The sequence below is a fragment of the Salmo salar genome, chromosome ssa11 (genome assembly GCF_905237065.1).
Source record: "Salmo salar chromosome ssa11, Ssal_v3.1, whole genome shotgun sequence".
Lineage (NCBI taxonomy): Eukaryota > Metazoa > Chordata > Actinopteri > Salmoniformes > Salmonidae > Salmo > Salmo salar.
In genome coordinates this window covers 109,379,418-109,403,362 of record NC_059452.1, presented here as the reverse complement: position 1 = coordinate 109,403,362, position 23,945 = coordinate 109,379,418, and the positions used below count along the sequence as shown (strand labels likewise).

The 23,945-nt window shown below is 51.5% G+C and overlaps 2 protein-coding genes across 4 annotated transcripts in view; both read left to right on the top strand.

Annotated features, from left to right (window-relative positions):
• Positions 1 to 8,602, top strand: part of aldocb (aldolase C, fructose-bisphosphate, b) — a 38,521-nt gene extending 29,919 nt beyond the window's left edge. Inside the window, exons 7-9 of the mRNA XM_045690282.1 lie at positions 4,985 to 5,159; positions 7,026 to 7,225; positions 7,848 to 8,602. Of these exons, the coding sequence (XP_045546238.1) occupies positions 4,985 to 5,159; positions 7,026 to 7,225; positions 7,848 to 7,940 (468 nt within the window). The 3' untranslated portion in view covers positions 7,941 to 8,602. The remainder of the gene's footprint in view (positions 1 to 4,984; positions 5,160 to 7,025; positions 7,226 to 7,847) is intronic.
• Positions 8,603 to 22,102: 13,500 nt separating this feature from the next.
• pigs (phosphatidylinositol glycan anchor biosynthesis, class S) overlaps positions 22,103 to 23,945 on the top strand; it is a 30,599-nt gene continuing 28,756 nt past the window's right edge. Inside the window, exons 1-2 of one of the 3 annotated variants that reach the window (XM_045690279.1) lie at positions 22,103 to 22,219; positions 22,752 to 22,839. In XM_045690279.1, the coding sequence (XP_045546235.1) occupies positions 22,118 to 22,219; positions 22,752 to 22,839 (190 nt within the window). In that variant the 5' untranslated portion in view covers positions 22,103 to 22,117. Of the gene's footprint in view, positions 22,220 to 22,727; positions 22,844 to 23,945 lie in introns of those variants that run through there. The other 2 variants (XM_045690280.1, XM_045690281.1) reach the window with 2 other exon arrangements.

Here is a 23,945-nt window from a genome sequence, read left to right as displayed (position 1 = left end):
GACCTTGACCCAACCTGGCAACCCTGACCCAACCTGGCGCCCTTTACCCAACCTGGCGCCCTTTACCCAACCTGGCGCCCCTGACCCAACCTGGCGACCCTGACCCAACCTGGCGACCCTGACCCAACCTGGCGACCCTGACCCAACCTGGCGCCCTGACCCAACCTGGAGACCTTGACCCAACCTGGCGACCCTGACCCAACCTGGCGACCCTGACCCAACCTGGCAACCCTGACCCAACCTGGCGCCCCTGACCCAACCTGGCGACCCTGACCCAACCTGGCGCCCTTTACCCAACCTGGCGACCCTGACCCAACCTGGAGACCTTGACCCAACCTGGCAACCCTGACCCAACCTGGCGCCCTTTACCCAACCTGGCCCCCTGACCCAACCTGGCGACCCTGAGCCAACCTGGCGCCCTTTACCCAACCTGGCGCTCTTTACCCAACCTGGCGCCCCTGACCCAACCTGGCGACCCTGACGCAACCTGGCGACCCTGACCCAATCTGGCGCCCTTTACCCAACCTGGCGACCGTGACCCAACCTGGCGCCCTTTACCTAACCAGGCGACCCTGACCCAACCTGGCGACCCTGACCCAACCTGGCAACCCTGACCCAACCTGGCGTCCCTGACCCAACCTGGCGACCCTTTGCCCAACCTGGCACCCCTGACCCAACCTGGCGACCCTGAGCCAACCTGGCGCCCTTTACCCAACCTGGCGCCCCTGACCCAACCTGGCGACCCTGACCCAACCTGGCGACCCTGACCCAATCTGGCGCCCTTTACCCAACCAGGCGACTTTGACCCAACCTGGCAACCCTGACCCAACCTGGTGCCCTTTACCCAACCTGGCGACCGTGACCCAACCTGGCGACCCTGACCCAACCTGGCGACCCTGACCCAACCTGGCAACCCTGACCCAACCTGGCGCCCCTGACCCAACCTGGCGACCCTGCACAACCTGGCGCCCCTGACTTAACCTGGCGACCCTGAGCCAACCTGGCGACCCTGAGCCAACCTGGCGCCCCTGACCCAACCTGGCGCCCCTGACCCAACCTGGCGCCCTGACCCAACCTGGCGACCCTGACCCAACCTGGCGACCCTGACCCAACCTGGCGCCCTTTACCCAACCTGGCGACCCTGACCCAACCTGGCAACCCTGACCCAACCTGGTGCCCTTTACCCAACCTGGAGACCTTGACCCAACCTGGCAACCCTGACCCAACCTGGCGCCCTTTACCCAACCTGGCGCCCATGACCCAACCTGGCGCCCCTGACCCAACCTGGCGACCCTGACCCAACCTGGCGACCCTGACCCAACCTGGCGACCCTGACCCAACCTGGCGCCCCTGACCCAACCTGGCGACCCTGACCCAACCTGGCGACCCTGACCCAACCTGGCGACCCTGACCCAACCTGGCAACCCTGACCCAACCTGGCGCCACTGACCCAACCTGGCGACCCTGACCCAACCTGGCGCCCTTTACCCAACCTGGCGACCCTGACCCAACCTGGAGACCTTGACCCAACCTGGCAACCCTGACCCAACCTGGCGCCCTTTACCCAACCTGGCCCCCTGACCCAACCTGGCGACCCTGAGCCAACCTGGCGCCCTTTACCCAACCTGGCGCTCTTTACCCAACCTGGCGCCCCTGACCCAACCTGGCGACCCTGACGCAACCTGGCGACCCTGACCCAATCTGGCGCCCTTTACCCAACCTGGCGACCGTGACCCAACCTGGCGCCCTTTACCAAACCAGGCGACCCTGACCCAACCTGGCGACCCTGACCCAACCTGGCAACCCTGACCCAACCTGGCGTCCCTGACCCAACCTGGCGACCCTGCCCAACCTGGCGACTCTGAGCCAACCTGGCGACCCTGAGCCAACCTGGCACCCCTGACCCAACCTGGCGCCCTTGACCCAACCTGGCAACCCTGACCCAACCTGGCGACCCTGACCCAACCTGGCGCCCTTTACCCAACCTGGCGACCCTGACCCAACCTGGCGACCCTGACCCAACCTGGCAACCCTGACCCAACCTGGCGCCCTTGACCCAACCTGGCGACCCTGAGCCAACCTGGCGACCCTGACCCAACCTGGCGCCCTTTACCCAACCAGGCGACTTTTACCAAACCTGGCAACCCTGACCCAACCTGGCGCCCTTTACCCAACTTGGCGACCCTGACCCAATCTGGCGCCCTTGACCCAACCTGGCGCCCCTGACCCAACCTGGCGACCCTGACCCAACCTGGCGCCCTTTACCCAACCTGGCGACCCTGACCCAACCTGGAGACCTTGACCCAACCTGGCAACCCTGACCCAACCTGGCGCCCTTTACCCAACCTGGCGCCCCTGAGCCAACCTGGCGACCCTGACCCAACCTGGCGCCCTTTACCCAACCAGGCGACTTTTACCAAACCTGGCAACCCTGACCCAACCTGGCGCCCTTTACCCAACTTGGCGACCCTGACCCAATCTGGCGCCCTTTACCCAACCTGGCGCCCCTGACCCAACCTGGCGCCCTTTACCCAACCTGGCGCCCCTGACCCAACCTGGCGCCCCTGACCCAACCTGGCGACCCTGACCCAACCTGGAGACTCTGACCCAACCTGGCAACCCTGACCCAACCTGGCGCCCCTGACCCAACCTGGCGCCCCTGACCCAACCTGGCGACCCTGACCCAACCTGGAGACTCTGACCCAACCTGGCAACCCTGACCCAACCTGGCGCCCCTGACCCAACCTGGCGACCCTGCCCAACCTTGCGCCCCTGTCTTAACCTGGCGACCCTGAGCCAACCTGGCGACCCTGACCCAACCTGGCGACCCTGACCCAACCTGGCGACCCTGACCCAACCTGGCGACCCTGACCCAACCTGGCGCCCTTTACCCAACCTGGCGACCCTGACCCAACCTGGCGACCCTGACCCAACCTGGCGCCCTTTACCCAACTTGGCGACCCTGACCCAACCTGGCGCCCTTTACCCAACCTGGCGACCGTGACCCAACCTGGCGCCCCTGACCCAACCTGGCGACCCTGACCCAACCTGGAGACCCTGACCCAACCTGGCGACCCTGACCCAACCCGGTGCCCTTTACCCAACCTGGCGACCCTGACCCAACCTGGCGCCCTTTACCCAACCTGGCGACCCTGAGCCAACTTGGCAACCCTGACCCAACCTGGAGACCCTGACCCAACCTGGTGCCCTTTACCCAACCTGGCAACCCTGAGCCAACTTGGCAACCCTGACCCAACTTGGCAACCCTGACCCAACCTGGAGACCCTGACCCAACCTGGTGCCCTTTACCCAACCTGGCGCCCTTGACCCAACCTGGCGCCCTTTACCCAACCTGGCAACCCTAGCGCTACGCAACCTGGCACTAACTTAACCTCGCAACTCTAACACTAATGCAACCCTAACACAAACGCAACTCTATCACTAACACAACCTGGCAACCCTGGCAATAACCCAATTCCGAAACCCTAACACTAAAACCAACCTGGCAACCCTAACAATAACCTAACCTATCAACCCTAACCCAATTCTATCACTAACCCAACCTGGCAACCCTAACCCAATCTGGAAACCCTAACCCACTCCTATTACTACCCAACCTGGCAACCCTAACACAATCTGGAAACCGTAACCCAATCCTATCACTAACCCAACCTGGCAACCCTAACCCAATCTGGAAACCCTAACCCACTCCTATCACTACCCAACCTGGCAACCCTAACACAATCTGGAAACCGTAACCCAACCCTATCACTAACCCAACCTGGCAACCCTAACCCAATCTGGAAACCCTAACCCACTCCTATCACTACCCAACCTGGCAACCCTAACACAATCTGGAAACCGTAACCCAACCCTATCACTAACCCAACCTGGCAACCCTAACCCAATCTGGAAACCCTAACCCAACCCTAACACTCACCCAACCCTATTCCACCCTGGCAACCTGTTGAACATGATATGAGTTTCGGACCTCTCTTTCGCCGTCTCCCTCTTTCTCTGCAGGTTCTGTCTGCAGTGTACAAGGCCCTATCAGACCACCATGTCTATCTGTCTGTCTGCAGGTTCTGTCTGCAGTGTGCAAGGCCCTATCAGACCACCATGTCTATCTGTCTGTCTGCAGAGTATCTGTCTGTGTGCAGACCACCATGTCTATCTGGGGCAGACCACCATGTCTATCTGTCTGTGTGCAGGTTCTGTCTGCAGTGTACAAGGCCCTATCAGACCACCATGTCTATCTGTCTGTCTGCAGACCACCATGTCTATCTGTCTGTGTGCAGGTTCTGTCTGCAGTGTACAAGGCCCTATCAGACCACCATGTCTATCTGTCTGTGTGCAGGTTCTGTCTGCAGTGTACAAGGCCCTATCAGACCACCATGTCTATCTGTCTGTCTGCAGACCACCATGTCTATCTGTCTGTGTGCAGGTTCTGTCTGCAGTGTACAAGGCCCTATCAGACCACCATGTCTATCTGTCTGTGTGCAGACCACCATGTCTATCTGTCTGTGTGCAGGTTCTGTCTGCAGTGTACAAGGCCCTATCAGACCACCATGTCTATCTGTCTGTCTGCAGACCACCATGTCTATCTGTCTGTCTGCAGACCACCATGTCTATCTGTCTGTCTGCAGACCACCATGTCTATCTGTCTGTGTGCAGGTTCTGTCTGCAGTGTACAAGGCCCTATCAGACCACCATGTCTATCTGTCTGTGTGCAGACCACCATGTCTATCTGTCTGTGTGCAGGTTCTGTCTGCAGTGTACAAGGCCCTATCAGACCAATTCTATTGTGTTGCAGACCACCATGTCTATCTGTCTGTCTGCAGACCACCATGTCTATCTGTCTGTCTGCAGACCACCATGTCTATCTGTCTGTGTGCAGGTTCTGTCTGCAGTGTACAAGGCCCTATCAGACCACCATGTCTATCTGTCTGTCTGCAGACCACCATGTCTATCTGTCTGTGTGCAGGTTCTGTCTGCAGTGTACAAGGCCCTATCAGACCACCATGTCTATCTGGAGGGGTCCCTGCTGAAGCCCAACATGGTGACTCCTGGACACTCCTGCCCCCAAAAATACACGAATGAGGAGATCGCCATGGCTACGGTCACTGCCCTCCGCCGTACCGTACCCCCTGCCGTCACAGGTACACACACACACACACACACACGCACACGCACACGCACGCAACACACACACACACACACACACACACACACACACACGCCAACCTCACAGGTCACACACACACACACACGCACACACACACACGCACACACACACACACACACACACACACACACACAGACGGACACGCACGCTCACATAGACACTTTATATTTGTGTGAATGTTTTACATTCTGTCTATATCTAACTGCATGTGTGTCTGTCCTTCCTTCCTTCCTCCCTCCCTCCCTCCCTCCCTCCCTCCCTTCCTTCCTTCCTTCCTTCCTCTCTCTCTCTCTCTCCCTCCCTCCCTCCCTCCCTCCCTCACTTCCTTCCTCTTCTCTCCCTCCCTTCTTCCTCCCTCCCTCCCTCCCTCCCTCCCTCCCTCCCTCCCTCCCTCCCTCCCTCCCTTCCTTCCTCTTCTCCCTCCCTCCCTCCCTCCCTCCCTCTTCTCTCTCTCTCTCCCTCCCTCCCTTCCTCCTCCCTCCCTTCCTCTTCTCCCTCCCTCCCTCCCACCCTCCCTCCCTCCCATCCTCCATTCCTTCCTCTTCTCTCTCTCTCCCTCCCTCCCTTCCTCCTCCCTCCCTTCCTTCCTCTTCTCCCTCCCTCCCTCCCTCTCACCCTCCCTCCCTCCCTCCTCCGTTCCTTCCTCTTCTCTCTCTCTCCCTCCCTCCCTTCCTACTCCCTCCCTCCCTTCCTCCTCCCTCCCTCCCTCCCTCCCACCCTCCCTCCCTCCTCCCTTCCTTCCTCTTCTCCCTCCCTCCCTCCCTCCCTCCCTCCCTCCCACCCTCCCTCCCTCCCATCCTCCGTTCCTTCCTCTTCTCCCTCCCTCCCTCCCACCCTCCCTCCCTCCCATCCTCCGTTCCTTCCTCTTCTCTCTCTCTCCCTCCCTCCCTTCCTACTCCCTCCCTTCCTTCCTCTTCTCCCTCCCTCCCTCCCTCCCACCCTCCCTCCCTCCCTCCCTTCCTTCCTCTTCTCCCTCCCTCCCTCCCTCCCTCCCACCCTCCCTCCCTCCCATCCTCCGTTCCTTCCTCTTCTCTCTCTCTCCCTCCCTCCCTTCCCTACTCCCTCCCTCCCTTCCTCTTCTCCCTCCCTCCCACCCTCCCTCCCTCACTCCCTTCCTTCCTCTTCTCCCTCCCTCCCTCCCTCCCTCCCTCCCTCCCTCCCTTCCTTCCTCTTCTCCCTCCCTCCCTCCCTCCCCTCCCACCCTCCCTCCCTCCCATCCTCCGTTCCTTCCTCTTCTCTCTCTCTCCCTCCCTCCCTTCCTACTCCCTCCCTCCCTTCCTCTTCTCCCTCCCTCCCTCCCTCCCACCCTCCCTCCCTCCCTCCCTTCCTTCCTCTTCTCCCTCCCTCCCACCCTCCCTCCCACCCTCCCTCCCTCCCTCCCTTCCTTCCTCTTCTCCCTTCCTTCCTCTTCTCCCTCCCTCCCTCCCTCCCTCCCTCCCTCCCTCCCTCCCTCCCTCCCTCCCTCCCTCCCTCCCTCCCTCCCTCCCTCCCTCCCTCCCTCCCTCCCTCCCTCTTCTCTCTCTCTCCCTCCCTCCCTTCCTCTTCTCCCTCCCTCCCTCCCTCCCACCCTCCCTCCCTCCCTCCCTTCCTTCCTCTTCTCCCTCCCTCCCACCCTCCCTCCCACCCTCCCTCCCTCCCTCCCTTCCTTCCTCTTCTCCCTTCCTTCCTCTTCTCCCTCCCTCCCTCCCTCCCTCCCACCCTCCCTCCCATCCTCCGTTCCTTCCTCTTCTCTCCCTCCCTCTCTTCCTCCTCCCTCCCTTCCTTCCTCTTCTCCTCCCTCCTCCCTCCCTCCCTCCCTCCCTCCCTCCCACCCTCCCTCCCTCCCTCCCTCCCTCCTCAGGTGTGACGTTCCTGTCAGGGGGCCAGTCAGAGGAGGAGGCCAGTATTAACCTGAATGCGATCAACACCTGTCCTCTGGGTAAACCCTGGGCCTTGACCTTCTCCTACGGTCGTGCCCTGCAGGCCTCAGCCCTGAACGCCTGGGGAGGAGAGAGAGACAACGAGAAGGCTGCTGCCGAGGAGTTCCTTAAACGGGCTGAGGTGGGTACAAAATAACTGCTTCTATCTAACTCTACATCTGTCTTCTACCACCTATCCATCTCTTCAATCTATCAATGTAACTCCTCTCCTCTCCCTCCCTCCTCTCCACTCCCCCCTCCTCCCCCCTCCCCCCTCCTCCCTCCTCTCCACTCCCCTCCTCTCCACTCCCCTCCTCCCCACTCCTCCCTCCTCTCCACTCCCCTCCTCCCCACTCCCCCTCCTCCCCCCTCCCCCCTCCTCCCTCCTCTCCACTCCCCTCCTCCCCACTCCCCTCCTCCCCCTCCCCCTCCTCCCTCCTCTCCACTCCCCTCCTCTCCACTCCCCTCCTCCCCCTCCCCCTCCTCCTCCCTCCTCTCCACTCCCCTCCTCCCCACTCCCCTCCTCCCCCTCCCCTCCTCCCTCCTCTCCACTCCCCTCCTCTCACTCCCCTCCTCCCCCCTCCTCCCCCACTCCCCCTCCTCCCCCTCTCACTCCCCTCCTCCCCTCTCCCCCTCCCTCCTCCCCACTCCCCTCCTCCCACTCCTCTCCTCCCCCCTCCTCCCCTCTCCCCCACTCCCCCTTCACTCCCCTCCTCCCCTCTCCCTCCTCCTCCCTCCCCTCCTCCCTCCCCTCCTCCCCCCAGGTGAACGGTCTGGCTGCCCAGGGGAAGTATGTGTCAACAGGAGACGGCGGAGCGGCGGGACAGTCTCTCTACGTGGCCAATCACGCGTACTGAACACCCTCGAGGCCACGCCAACATCACAACCCACCGCTGCAGCCCCTCCCCTCGCCCACCAATCACAGACCCGCGTTGTCTACCGTATTTTAGAAACACCGTCGTTGTCATGGCAACATAACGATGTGGTTAATATGAGTATTAATTAGTATGGGGAGTTAATTGATGAAGAGGATGGTGATTATGTAAGGATGCTGAAGGTGCGAGTGGGCGGTATCATGAAGAAGCTTTATTAAGTCAATGTCCCAAATGGAATCCTATTCCCTATACAGACCTGGTCTATAGTAGTGCACTATATAGGGAATAGGGTGTACAGACCTGGTCTAAAGTAGTGCACTATGTAGGGAATAGGGTGTACAGACCTGGTCTATAGTAGTGCACTATGTAGGGAATAGGGTGCCATAGGGCTCTGGTCTAAAGTAGTGCACTATGTTGGGAATAGGGTGCCATAGGGCTCTGGTCTATAGTAGTGACCAACCAGAGAGAAGATAACATCAGATAGGGACCAATCAGATACTAGATTACATCAGACCGACACCGGGGTGTGAAGTGTTGCGTTCCAGTTAGGAATGAGTTAAGAAGAGAGGGATGAGAGAGGAGGGAGAAAGAGGAGAGAGATAGTGAGAGGAGGGAGTAAGAAGAGAGGGATGAGAGAGGAGGGAGAGAATAAGAGTGAGGGGAGAGTTGAGAGAGGAGGAAGAGGAGAGAGAGGGGGAGAGAGGAGAGAGATAGTGAGAGGAGGGAGAGCAAAAGAGAGAGAGAGGCGAAGAGAGAGACAGAGAGGAGAGAGAAAGGGGAGGGAGAGTGAGAGGAGGGAGAGAGAGAGAGGAGGGAGAGAGAGAGGAGGGAGAGAGAGAGGAGGGAGAGAGAGAGGAGGGAGGGAGAGAGAGAGGAGGGAGAGAGAGAGAGAGAGGAGAGAGAGAGGAGGGAGAGAGAGAGGAGGGAGGGAGAGAGAGGAGGGAGGGAGAGAGAGAGGAGGGAGGGAGAGAGAGAGGAGGGAGAGAGAGAGAGAGAGAGAGGAGAGAGAGAGAGGGAGAGAGAGAGGAGGGAGAGAGAGAGGAGGGAGGGAGAGAGGAGGGAGGGAGAGAGAGAGGAGGGAGGGAGAGAGAGAGGAGAGAGAGAGGAGGGAGAGAGAGAGGAGGGAGGGAGAGAGAGAGGAGGGAGGGAGAGAGAGAGGAGGGAGAGAGAGAGGAGGGAGGGAGAGAGAGAGGAGGGAGAGAGAGAGGAGGGAGGGAGAGAGGAGGGAGGGAGGGAGAGAGAGAGGAGGGAGGGAGAGAGAGAGGTACCAATGTCAGCTAGAGACTGAACACAAAGGGTGGAAAGGACAGTCAGCTAGTCTCATCTGTTTCTCACACACCTAACAATCTCGCTATCAATCAGTCAATCAATCGATCAATAAACTACTGATAATAACTTTATTAACATCTAAAACAGTTTGTGGGAATGGACCCAGTGTGTTGTCTAGGACTACTGCACTCCTCTGATTACAATGCTAGCTTTAAAGTACACAGTCAATGTGTTATTAGGTGTTGTGTTGTGAGAGCGACCGTGTAGTTATTATGGGATGCTTCTGTGTCTTACTCACCCCCCTCTTCCCCCCACCGGTGGAACAGTCTGGAGGTGAGGGTGAATCCTATTGGCTGGTCTGGGTGGATTGTGGGGTTTATAGGGGGACCAGTAAGTCAGTCACTACTGTGTTGGAATACTGTGTACGTTTGTTGATGTTCCTTTGTTTGTTTGTTGTTCTCTAAAGCGCTTGCTGTGATGAATAGTGGAGGAAAAAAAATTATCAGAAAATCTACAATAAATATTACAAAATAGTTTAGAAACATTCGATGTGAATCGCTTTCTTCTTCGTCCTACTCTGCAGTCAACAAACAGCCTGTCAGTCACAATAGTCACAGTAGGTTTATACCAGCCTGTCAGTCACAATAGTCACAGTAGGTTTATACCAGCCTGTCAGTCACAATAGTCACAGTAGGTTTATACCAGCCTGTCAGTCACAATAGTCACAGTAGGTTTATACCAGCCTGTCAGTCACAATAGTCACAGTAGGTTTATACCAGCCTGTCAATCACAATAGTCACAGTAGGTTTATACCAGCCTGTCAGTCACAATAGTCACAGTAGGTTTATACCAGCCTGTCAATCATAATAGTCACAGTAGGTTTATACCAGCCTGTCAGTCACAATAGTCACAGTAGGTTTATACCAGCCTGTCAATCATAATAGTCACAGTAGGTTTATACCAGCCTGTCAGTCACAATAGTCACAGTAGGTTTATACCAGCCTGTCAGTCACAATAGTCACAGTAGGTTTATACCAGCCTGTCAATCACAATAGTCACAGTAGGTTTATACCAGCCTGTCAGTCACAATAGTCACAGTAGGTTTATACCAGCCTGTCAGTCACAATAGTCACAGTAGGTTTATACCAGCCTGTCAGTCACAATAGTCACAGTAGGTTTATACCAGCCTGTCAGTCACAATAGTCACAGTAGGTTTATACCAGCCTGTCAATCATAATAGTCACAGTAGGTTTATACCAGCCTGTCAGTCACAATAGTCACAGTAGGTTTATACCAGCCTGTCAATCATAATAGTCACAGTAGGTTTATACCAGCCTGTCAGTCACAATAGTCACAGTAGGTTTATACCAGCCTGTCAGTCACAATAGTCACAGTAGGTTTATACCAGCCTGTCAATCACAATAGTCACAGTAGGTTTATACCAGCCTGTCAGTCACAATAGTCACAGTAGGTTTATACCAGCCTGTCAGTCACAATAGTCACAGTAGGTTTATACCAGCCTGTCAGTCACAATAGTCACAGTAGGTTTATACCAGCCTGTCAGTCACAATAGTCACAGTAGGTTTATACCAGCCTGTCAATCATAATAGTCACAGTAGGTTTATACCAGCCTGTCAGTCATAATAGTCACAGTAGGTTTATACCAGCCTGTCAATCACAATAGTCACAGTAGGTTTATACCAGCCTGTCAGTCACAATAGTCACAGTAGGTTTATACCAGCCTGTCAATCATAATAGTCACAGTAGGTTTATACCAGCCTGTCAGTCACAATAGTCACAGTAGGTTTATACCAGCCTGTCAGTCACAATAGTCACAGTAGGTTTATACCAGCCTGTCAATCACAATAGTCACAGTAGGTTTATACCAGCCTGTCAGTCACAATAGTCACAGTAGGTTTATACCAGCCTGTCAGTCACAATAGTCACAGTAGGTTTATACCAGCCTGTCAGTCACAATAGTCACAGTAGGTTTATACCAGCCTGTCAATCACAATAGTCACAGTAGGTTTATACCAGCCTGTCAGTCACAATAGTCACAGTAGGTTTATACCAGCCTGTCAATCATAATAGTCACAGTAGGTTTATACCAGCCTGTCAGTCACAATAGTCACAGTAGGTTTATACCAGCCTGTCAATCATAATAGTCACAGTAGGTTTATACCAGCCTGTCAGTCACAATAGTCACAGTAGGTTTATACCAGCCTGTCAGTCACAATAGTCACAGTAGGTTTATACCAGCCTGTCAATCACAATAGTCACAGTAGGTTTATACCAGCCTGTCAGTCACAATAGTCACAGTAGGTTTATACCAGCCTGTCAGTCACAATAGTCACAGTAGGTTTATACCAGCCTGTCAGTCACAATAGTCACAGTAGGTTTATACCAGCCTGTCAGTCATAATAGTCACAGTAGGTTTATACCAGCCTGTCAGTCACAATAGTCACAGTAGGTTTATACCAGCCTGTCAGTCACAATAGTCACAGTAGGTTTATACCAGCCTGTCAATCACAATAGTCACAGTAGGTTTATACCAGCCTGTCAGTCACAATAGTCACAGTAGGTTTATACCAGCCTGTCAGTCACAATAGTCACAGTAGGTTTATACCAGCCTGTCAGTCACAATAGTCACAGTAGGTTTATACCAGCCTGTCAATCACAATAGTCACAGTAGGTTTATACCAGCCTGTCAGTCACAATAGTCACAGTAGGTTTATACCAGCCTGTCAATCATAATAGTCACAGTAGGTTTATACCAGCCTGTCAGTCACAATAGTCACAGTAGGTTTATACCAGCCTGTCAATCATAATAGTCACAGTAGGTTTATACCAGCCTGTCAGTCACAATAGTCACAGTAGGTTTATACCAGCCTGTCAGTCACAATAGTCACAGTAGGTTTATACCAGCCTGTCAATCACAATAGTCACAGTAGGTTTATACCAGCCTGTCAGTCACAATAGTCACAGTAGGTTTATACCAGCCTGTCAGTCACAATAGTCACAGTAGGTTTATACCAGCCTGTCAGTCACAATAGTCACAGTAGGTTTATACCAGCCTGTCAGTCACAATAGTCACAGTAGGTTTATACCAGCCTGTCAATCACAATAGTCACAGTAGGTTTATACCAGCCTGTCAATCACAATAGTCACAGTAGGTTTATACCAGCCTGTCAGTCACAATAGTCACAGTAGGTTTATACCAGCCTGTCAGTCACAATAGTCACAGTAGGTTTATACCAGCCTGTCAGTCACAATAGTCACAGTAGGTTTATACCAGCCTGTCAATCACAATAGTCACAGTAGGTTTATACCAGCCTGTCAATCACAATAGTCACAGTAGGTTTATACCAGCCTGTCAATCACAATAGTCACAGTAGGTTTATACCAGCCTGTCAATCACAATAGTCACAGTAGGTTTATACCAGCCTGTCCAAGCAGGAGGCTGGGAGTATGGGGGTGGGATCCATGGGCCGCTCCTCTGTGTCATACAGCCGGGACAGTGCTTCTGCCTTCACGTTCTGGGAGCCTGGTCTGTAAGAAAGGGTGAAAACAAAACGGGTGAAAAAACATGGCCCACCTTGCCTGGCGAGGGTTCAGTCTCCTCGCCGCCCGGATGTACTCCAGATTGCGGTGGTCAGTCCAGATGAGAAAAGGGTGTTTAGCCCCCTCAAGCCAATGTCTCCACGCCTCCAGGGCCCTGACGACAGCCAACAGCTCCCGGTCCCCCACATCATAGTTTCGCTCCGCCGGGCTGAGCTTCCTCGAGAAGAAGGCACAGGGGCGGAGCTTCGGTGGCGTGCCCGAGCGCTGAGAGAGCACGGCTCCTATCCCAGCCTCGGACGCGTCCACCACCACTATGAACGCCAAAGAGGGATCCGGATGGGCCAGCACGGGAGCCGAGGTAAATAGAGCCTTCAGGTAACCAAAAGCTCTGTCCGCCTCAGCCGACCACTGCAACCAAACCGTAACCCCCCTTCAGCAGTGAGGTAATGGGAGCCGCTACCTGACCTGACCAAAACCTCGGATAAACCTCCGGTAGTAGTTGGCAAACCCTAAGAACGGCTGCACCTCCTTTACCGTGGTGGGAGTCGGCCAATTACGCACGGCTGAAATGCGGTCACTCTCCATCTCCACCCCTGAAGTGGAAATGCGGTATCCTAGGAAGGAGACGGACTGCTGGAAGAACAGGCATTTCTCAGCCTTGACATACCGGTCATGCTCCAACAGTCGTCCAAGCACCCTGCGCACCAGGGACACATGCTTGGCGCGTGTAGCGGAGTATATCAGAATGTCATCGATATACAGCACTACACCCTGCCCGTGCAGGTCCCTGAAAATTTCGTCTACAAAGGATTGGAAGACTGATGGAGCATTCATCAACCAGTACGGCATGACGAGGTACTCATAGTGCCCTGAGGTGGTACTGAACGCCGTCTTCCACTTGTCTCCCTCCCGGGATACGCACCAGGTTGTAAGCACTCCTGAGATCAAGTTTGGTGAAGACAGGTGCATTGAAGGTGCATTGACTCAATAGTCGTGGCGATGAGAGGTAGCGGGTAACTGTACCTCACAGTTATCTGATTAAGGCCTCTATAGTCAATGCACGGGCGCAGACCTCCCTCCTTCTTCTTCACAAAAAAGAAACTCGAGGAGGCAGGTGAAGTGGAGGACCGAATGTAACCCTGACGCAGGGATTCGGAGACATATGTTTCCATAGCCACCATCTCCGCTTGTCACAGGGGATACGTGACTCCTGGGAAGTGCAGTGTCTACCAGGAGATTTATCGCACAATCCCCCCGTCGATGGGGTGGTAATTGAGTCGCCTTCTTTTTAGAGAAGGCGAGAGCCAAATCGGCATATTCAGGGGGGATGCGCACGGTGGAGACCTGGTCTGGACTCTCCACCGTAGTAGCACCAACGGAAACCCCTAAGCACCTCCCTGAGCACTCTCACGACCATCCCGTGAGAGCCCTCCGTTGCCAAGAAACCAAGAAACAGTGGGGTTATTACAAGCTAATCAGGGTAGACCCAGCACCACGGGAAATGCAGGAGAGTCAATGAGAAGACTGATTCTCTCCGTGTCACCCTCCTGCGTCACCATGCCCAGAGGAGCGGTGGCCTCCCTAATCAACCCTGACCCTAATGGTCGACTATCTAAGGCGTGAACTGGGAAGGGCATAGCCACAGGAACGATGGGGATCCCTAAACTATGGGCAAATGATCTGTCAATAAAATTCCCAGCCGCGCCTGAATCGACGAGCGCCTTATGCTGGGAATGCGGGGAAAACTCAGGAAAAGTAACGAACAAAAATGTGTGTGCAACAGAGGGCTCTGGGTGAGAATGGTGCCTTCTCACCTGGGGTGACGCCAGAGCGCCCTGCCTGCTGCCTCGAAACCCAGAGGAACCAACCCGGCACCGACCGGCAGTGTGACCTCTGCGGCCACAGATGGTGCACGAGATGGAACCTCCTCTGGTCTCCCTGAGCGCAGCATCTCCCAGCTCCATGGGTATCGGAGAGGGGGTGCGAGGGGATGGAACCAACAGACCCCGATCTGGACGTCCGCGGGTAGCCATCAGGTTATCCAGCCGAATGGACAGGTCCACCAGCTGGTCGAAGGTAAGGGTGGTGTCCCTGCAGGCCAACCCTCGACGGACGTCCTCGCGCAAACTGCAGCAATAGTGGTCGATCAGGGTCCTGTCGTTCCATCCCGCTCCGGCGGCCAGGGTCCGAAAGTCCAAAGTGAACTGCTGGGCGCTCCTCGTCCCCTGCCGCAGGTGGAAGAGACGTTCACCCGCCGCTCTACCCTCGGGCGGGTGGTTGAAGACTGCCCGGAAGCAGCGGGTGAACTCCTCGAAGTCATCCAACGCCGTATCTCCTTCTCCCCACACGGTGTTAGCCCACTCCAGAGCTCTCCCCGAGAGGCACGAGACGAGGGCGGACACCCTCTCCCTTCCCGAGGGAGCCGGGTAAATGGTGCCCAGGTATAAGTCCAGCTGTAATAGGAAACCCTGGCACCGTACCGCCGTCCCATCGTACTCCCCGGGAAGGGCGAGATGCATCCCACTGGGACCAGGTACAGGAGGGACGAGTAGCGGGAACCCCGGTTGTGCTGGTGGAGGCGCTGGAGGAACTCTCTGTCTCTCCCAGCGGTCCATGGTCTAGACGACGCGGTTCCATCGCGACGCCAAGATGGTGGATCATCGCCGCTTGCTCCTGGACACGCTCCTCTACCCCTATACCAGGGGCACCTGCTCCTGCTGACTCCATATAGTTGGTGTGGGATTCTGTAAGGGGTGCGTAACTGGTGGCAGGGAAGTCAGACGAAGGAGAGCAGAACTTAATAATAGCCGGAGCAGTTTAATAGTAAAACCAACGGCATAAGAAATATAAAATATGGGCACAATAACCCGATGCGCACCAGTCATAATAAATGTGCACAAGCACTTACAATAAACAATACCACACAAAGACATGGGGGGGAACAGAGGGTTAAATACACAACACGTAATGAGGGAAATGAAAAGCAGGTGCGTGGGAAAACAAGACAAAACAAATGGAAATTGAAAAATGGATCGGCGATGGCTAGAAGACCGGCGACGTCGACCGCCGAACACCGCCCGAACAAGGAGAGGCCCCGACTTCGGCAGAAGTCGTGACAGGTATTATGAAGGTCAAAACTAGAGCTTTCAAGTGTCTGATATTTAGAATTCAAGAAATAGGTTCTAGCAATATTTGTTTTAATCCCTTGCCTGTTTGCCTGTGAGCCAATGCCACAGATGTTAGAAAATGTTGACAAATTAAGTGTGTAACAAATCTGAGTAGGTTGATGTGTATGATATTGGATGTGGTATAGTGAGAGTGTGTATGATGTCTGTATAAGAGTAAGACTATAATGTGTGATGTCCAAATAAATAATAACTCTGCCAATTTGCACGGTTGAGTGTCTCTGTGTGTAACATGTAATGCGTATAGCCTTAATATTGATAATTGTAATCCATATCGTATCACCATCATCGTTGAATCATAATTATCTTTAACATCATTGAACAACACATCCCAGCATTTCCATAGCAATTGACGTTTCACATGATCATGAAAGAGACCTTGCATTACTCTAGAGACGGCTTCACTACAGTACAAATGTATTCCGTACAATATGTTATTATTCCCCAATGCCCCTATTCTGATATCTTCCCCTTGCTTGTTGTAAACATATATAAACATGTAGACAAATACATAAAAAAGATAGACAAACAATAAACACATTAAATTATAAAACAGTTCTCGACAATAGAGAGAGAGGGAGAGAAGAGATGAGAGAAAGAGAGAGTGAGATAAGAGAGCGAGATCAGGTGTGTATGTATTAGTCCGTATGTGTAAGCAAGCATGTAATTGAGTACGTGTGTGTTCATATCCACTTCATAATGTTCAGATATTTTTACAGTTCCCATACCTTATTTTTTTTTCGTAACCTGAAATCCCTGTAGAATTTAGTACAGCCACGGAGTTATGGAGCTGTCTCGGAATAGCTGTCCATCTATAAAGAGTTTGTCCACAATGATAAAGGCACGCTTACCCTTCTCCCTCTGTTGCCTCTGTACAGGATACAGTCTCTTACGACGTTTGTTTATCTCCCTTGGAAATTGGTCATTGAGCCTGTATTTGGTCCCTTTAAGCTCCTGCCTCTGCTTTTGATCAGCTCCTTTTTTTGGTAGTGTTCAAATGTTGTGATGATCAGTCGGGGACCCTTGGTCTTGTCGCTCCGAGCTCCAAGTCTGTGTACTCGGTGGAAAGCCACCTTGTTTACAGTCTCTAGAGGAAGTTTCAAGGCGGATTGCATGAATTCTCTGATCGCACCCTCTGGATTATTGGATGCGTCCTCAGGAATCCCAGAAAATATTCGATGCTACGACTTTGTATGTCTAGTAGTGACTCCTTCATCACCCTGGTTTCCCTGAGTAGACTATCCATGTTGGAATCGTGGATTTTTACCTTGTTCTCTCCTTGGAGAGTGAGAATTTCACTCTGGCTAAACTCCAAACTCCCCATCAGCCCTGCTACCTCCTCACACAACTTTTCCATTGTTGCATGGATTCCAGCCAGAGCACTAGCCTCTACCTCAATTGTAAGTAAATCGTCCGTGTCTGTAGATGAATCTGTTTTTCTTTTTTTTTGTCGGGTTAGAGTTCTTTTGTGAGGTGGTCAGATCTTTCCATGATGGAGTATGTTGTTCCTCCATAGCGTAAAGCTGTTGGTACTCATCGATTTCCCTCAGGATCTCCTTAGTATCCAGATTAACTCTATACTGTGTCATGACGTTGGCCTCTTTTGGTACAGGGAGGACAGTTGACCCCCTCCCTTTTGCACCACCACCCAACCTACCTCCCCCCCAACCCAGGCCCTGTGTGTAAAGGGTTGTAAAAACTCTAAAATTCCAGGAGAGTCTCTGGCCACATGGCCCATAGAGAGACAAAGGAAATTCTTCCAACTCATAGAATTGGAGAGCCGAGCGACATTGTGTGTGCTGGAGAAGGTATGGAAGATTGGTGAAGAATCCAGCTACGAACTGATCCGCTTGGTACAATTTTGTGATACTCAGAAGAGACAATAAAGCCATATTACCATAAAACTGTTTATATAATAGCATCAGCTTGAGACTTGCATCATAAGGGTTGTATATGAGATGCTATTGTACTGATGTTAATGTGATAGAATTGTATTTCTGTAACCAAGTCTAGCTCAGTCATAGGCACGCCCCAGGGACACATACAGGACCAGGCGTCATTTGACAAGCCTGTTCGATGGGCACTATAAAACACCCCCTGATTTACATTTCCACAGACCAGGCCTCCACTCCATTGCGAGTTGGCCCATAGGTTTGACCATCCAAGTACTCTACTGAAAGTGAACTATACCACGTGGTTAACTTTTAGACTATCGATACCGACAGAATAAGAACAAGTCTTTGATATCAATTATTAGTCTGCAGCTAAGTAAATTATATCATCGAACGCGAAGACCAACGAAACATCCATTCTATAACGACATTAATGAATGTCGCTTTGAAAGATCCATTCTAACCGAGAGAGAGACTCTCCAACAGAACCGAACTCTCCAACAAAGAACGACGACACACTGAGCGTAAATATATATTGATTGCAATTGTTCCCGAATGAGTGAGCCTTCAATTGTCAATTGTTAATATTAATGAACTCTGTGTAACTTCTCAGCTGACCGTTTATGACCCATTGTTCAACAGGCCGACCTGCCTGTTTAGCCCACAAGGCCACATTCCTCTACCAATCCTTTGTGACGATAATTACTGTTTGAATGTTTTCTGTTAATTACTTAGTGTAGTAAATAAATGATTTTAAGACAATTGATGTATGGATGATTTTAGTAAAGACTGGGTTCGTGCAGATACAACAATTTACGACGTTTGGAATGAGACTGGACGCGAGGTAAAATACACCATTTAAACCAGAAGATAATCGGCCTATACTATAATATAATATAATATATAATATTATAGTACAGGAAAGTTATATTAGGAAAATTATAGCTTTGTAATCTGAATATTCTCCTTGGTGCCCCGATCTCCTAGTTAATTACAATTAAACGATTAATCAGTTTAATCGCGTGATAATAATTACAGGGAGCTAATTGATAAACATATCTTCCGTTTAATGATACCCCCAAAGACACGACACCTGGTAGTCTCCACCTGTTGTTTACCAAGCATTTCACTGGTAGCCTACACCTGTTGTTTTTTGCAATTTGTTCCAGTCATTGGCAGCAGAGAATTGGAAGGAAAGACAGCCAAAGGAGGAATTGGCTTTGGGGGTGACCAGTGAAATGTATCTGCTAGAGCGCGTGCTACGGGTGGGTGCTGCTATGGTGACCAGTGAGCTGAGATAAGGTGGGGCTTTACCTAGCAAAGACTTATAGATGACCTGGAGCCAGTGGGTTTGGCGACGAATATGAAGCGAGGGCCAGCCAACGAGAGCATACAGGTCGCAGTGGTGGGTAGTATATGGGGCTTTGGTGACAAAACGGATGGCACTGTGATAGACTGCATCCAGTTCGCTGAGTAGAGTATTGGAAGCTATTTTGTAGATGACGTCGCTGAAGTCGAGGATCGGTAGGATGGTCAGTTTTACGAGGGTATGTTTGGCAGCATGAGTGAAGGATGCTTTGTTGCGAAATAGGAAGCCAATTCTTGATTTAATTTTGGATTGGAGATGCTTGATGTGAGTCTGGAAGGAGAGTTTACAGTCTAACCAGACACCTAGGCATTTGTAGTTGTCCACATATTCTAAGTCAGAACCGTCCAGAGTAGTGATGCTAGTCGGGCGGGAGGGTGCGGGCAGCGATCGGTTGAAGAGCATGCATTTAGTTTTACTTGCATTTAAAAGCAGTTGGAGGCTACGGAAGGAGTGTTGTATGGCATTGAAGCTCGCTTGGAGATTTGTTAACACAGTGTCCAAAGAAGGGCCAGAAGTATAGAGAATGGTGTCGTCTGCGTAGAGGTGGATCAGAGAATCACCAGCAGCAAGAGCGACATCATTGATATATACAGAGAAAAGAGTCGGCCTGAGAATTGAACCCTGTGGTACCCCCATAGAGACTGACAGAGGACCGGACAACAGGCCCTTCGATTTGACACACTGAACTCGATCTGAGAAGTAGTTGGTGAACCAGGCGAGGCAATCATTTGAGAAACCAAGGCCATTGAGTCTGCCGATAATAATGCGGTGATTGACAGAGTCGACAGCCTTGGCCAGGTCGATGAAGACAGCTGCACAGTACTGTCTTTTATCGATGGCGGTTATGATATCGTTTAGGACCTTGAGCGTGGCTGAGGTGCACCCATGACCAGCTCAGGAACCAGATTGCATAGTGGAGAAGGTACGGTGGGATTCAAAATGGTCGGTGATCTGTTTGTTGACTTGGCTTTCGAAGACCTTAGAGAGGCAGGGTAGGATGGATCTACAGTTGAAGTTGGAGGTTTACATACACCTTAGCGAAATACATTTAAACTCAGTTTTTCACAATTCCTGACATTTAATCCTAGTAAAAATTCCCTGTCTTAGGTCAGTTAGGATCACCACTTTATTTTAAGAATGTGAAATGTCAGAATAATATTAGAGAGAATGATTTATTTCAGCTTTTATTTCTTTCATCACATTCCCAGTGGGTCAGAAGTTTACATACACTCAATTAGTATTTGGTAGCATTGCCTTTAAATTATTTAACTTGGGTCAAACGTCTTGGGTAGCCTTCCACACAATAAGTTGGGTGAATTTTGGCCCATTCTTCCTGACAGAGCTGGTGTAACTGAGTCAGGTTTGTAGGCCTCCTTGCTCGCACATTCTTTTCAGTTCTGCCCACACATTATCTATAGGATTAAGGTCAGGGCTTTGTGATGGCCACTCCAATACCTCGAGGTAGGAGGAGTGGGGGTAGGTTGACCTCAGGTCTCCCCACTGGAAGCCCGAGGTAGAAGAGGCAGGGGGGAATCTATCAAACAGCGCACCTCTAACTTTGTACAGTACTAATGCAATTAGTAAAATCAGTCACACTACGAAATGCTACCAAATAAACCACAATTTATTCATAATACTGTGAATATATAGCTTCGCAGACATATCGTTGCATTTTTTTCTGGTTTGTGTGAAATTGTTAAGAATAATATAAAAGCAGTCTGCACACCACCAAGGTGAACTGGTTTAGTCTCGACTCTTGGTTGAGGGGATGGGTAATGTAGTCTCGACTCTTGGTTGAGGGGATGGGTAATGTAGTCTTGACTCTTGGTTGAGGGGATGGGTAATGTAGTCTTGACTCTTGGTTGGGGGGATGGGTAATGTAGTCTTGACTCTTGGTTGAGGGGATGGGTAATGTAGTCTTGACTCTTGGTTGAGGGGATGGGTAATGTAGTCTCGACTCTTGGTTGAGGGGATGGGTAATGTAGTCTTGACTCTTGGTTGAGGGGATGGGTAATGTAGTCTCGACTCTTGGTTGAGGGGATGGGTAATGTGGTCTCGACTCTTGGTTGAGGGGATGGGTAATGTGGTCTTGACTCTTGGTTGAGGGGATGGGTAATGTAGTCTTGACTCTTGGTTGAGGGGATGGGTAATGTAGTCTCGACTCTTGGTTGAGGGGATGGGTAATGTAGTCTTGACTCTTGGTTGAGGGGATGGGTAATGTAGTCTTGACTCTTGGTTGAGGGGATGGGTAATGTAGTCTCGACTCTTGGTTGAGTGGGGTGATGGGTAATGTAGTCTCGACTCTTGGTTGAGGGGATGGGTAATGTAGTCTCGACTCTTGGTTGAGGGGATGGGTAATGTAGTCTCGACTCTTGGTTGAGGGGATGGGTAACAACTACTTCAAGGTCTCAGAGCGAGTGACGTCACCCGATTTAAACGCTATTAGCCGCGCACCACCGCTAACTAACTAGCCATTTCACATCCGGTTACACCAAGCGTGGCCATCCTTCCAAATTTTGTCTTGGAAGTCTTGAGAAATCCAGTATAGGATTCTGTGTTTGAATGGGAGTTGATTTTTGTTCAAACCTTTATCTAGCTACCTAACTAACTGGTTGATAAGTTGAATCACGTTAGTTTGGAGAGAAAACCTACAGGGTGGTAGCTCTCCAGGAACAGGAAGACAGTTGGTCAGCCCTGCAATAGTGATTTGGGATTTGTAAGAAATAAATAAAAGTAGAGGTCAGTAAATCATCTAATAATCTTTACCAATTATGCTAATCTGTTATGTTAACAATCCGTTTTAATACACTCAGAAATTATGAAGCGATGAAGACCACCTGGAATGTACCCGTGTAGACCAGCTACGTAGACCGCAGCCTAGCAATGAACACACCCGAATCGACCTGCATCCTGGAACGCAACCACGGTCTATCAATGTCACTAAAGCTCCCAGCTGGGCCACGAGTAGCCGGAGCTAGTTCAGAGGTGACGTTTAAAACTATGTTTTTAATGTTTTTAATTTAGGAGCTGCGAATGCAATGCTCGCTTATTATTTATTAATTGCCATTTTGCTTCCTATGGCGGGCAAGGGAGGACTTGGTTGCTGTTGGGGGTTTTAGGCTGGGTTTCTGTACAGCACTTTGAGATATCAGCTGATGTAAGAAGGGCTTTATAAATACATTTGATTTGATTTGACTGGTTGTAGGCCATGCAGGAAATGTGATCTCGCGTTATTGTCAGTACAATACATCTACACCACGATATGAAACGTTGATTTTCAAACCTTCTGATCAACTGTCTGATTCATATCGCTTGATTTCTGATGATAGTTATCGATCATATCGACTGATTGCAATTGTATTTGGGTTGTGCAGTTACCAATGACACCGGGTAGGCCGTCATTGTAAATAAGAATTTGTTCTTAAACTGACCTGCCTAGTTGAAATAAAGGATAAATTAAAAGATGAGAATCTCTCCTTGATATTTAAAGCCCGCCTTTTGATTCGTGATTGGGTAGAGTGGGGACGGAAGAGCGAGTTTTCTATTGGACAGCTGTCTCCTGGCCCTGCCCAGCTGTACCGACAGAGAAAATGGCGGCCATAGAAGTGGGTGAGTGAAACGTCTGGCACAATAATATGTTGTTTTCTTTAAATTACCTCAGTTTTAGCGTTATAAACACACAGTTAGAACACTATTTTAGCAGAGAATGAATAGGCGGCGTTTATTGACTATTTACAAATGGTTCTTTGTTTTATAGTTGTAGTGTTGTGGCCAGAGAGTTGGCTAGCTAGCTAGCTTTCCCTGTCATAGCCCTTAACTACGGCTTTATTTCCTGTCTATTGACCATGGCGTGCACTTTACCGGGGCCTTTCTGTTAACAGTCCCGGTCTGAACGTTAACTCGAGGTACGGTTTTGGAAACATAAGGAACGTATTTTTTTTTCATATCAGCGAGAAATAATCATTTTCAAAAAGCCAAAGGTTAAATTACTACACACCTGTTAATTAGGTGTGTAGATGGCCCGTCAGTAGATGGCTGTAGATGTCCCGTCAGTAGATGGCTGTAGATGTCCCGTCAGTAGATGGCTGTAGATGTCCCGTCAGTAGATGGCCCGTCAGTAGATGTCCCGGCAGTAGATGGCTGTAGATGGCTGTAGATGTCCCGTCAGTAGATGGCTGTAGATGTCCCGTCAGTAGATGGCTGTAGATGTCCCGTCAGTAGATGGCTGTAGATGTCCCGTCAGTAGATGGCTGTAGATGTCCCGTCAGTAGATGGCTGTAGATGGCTGTAGATGCCCCGTCAGTAGATGTCCCGTCAGTAGATGTCCCGTCAGTAGATGTCCCGTCAGTAGATGTCCCGTCAGTAGATGGCCCGTCAGTAGATGGCCCGTCAGTAGATGGCCCGGCTGTAGATGGCTGTAGATGTCCCGTCAGGAGATGGCTGTAGATGTCCCGTCAGTAGATGGCTGTAGATGTCCCGTCAGGAGATGGCCCGTCAGTAGATGTCCCGGCAGTAGATGGCTGTAGATGTCCTGGCAGTAGATGGCAGTAGATGGCTGTAGATGTCCCGGCAGTAGATGGCTGTAGATGTCCCGGCAGTAGATGGCTGGAGTCTTATATTTCCCTCACTAACTTTAAACATCAGCTGTCTGAGCAGCTAACCGATCAGCCCACCCAATCTACCTACCTCATCCCCATATTGTTTTTATTTA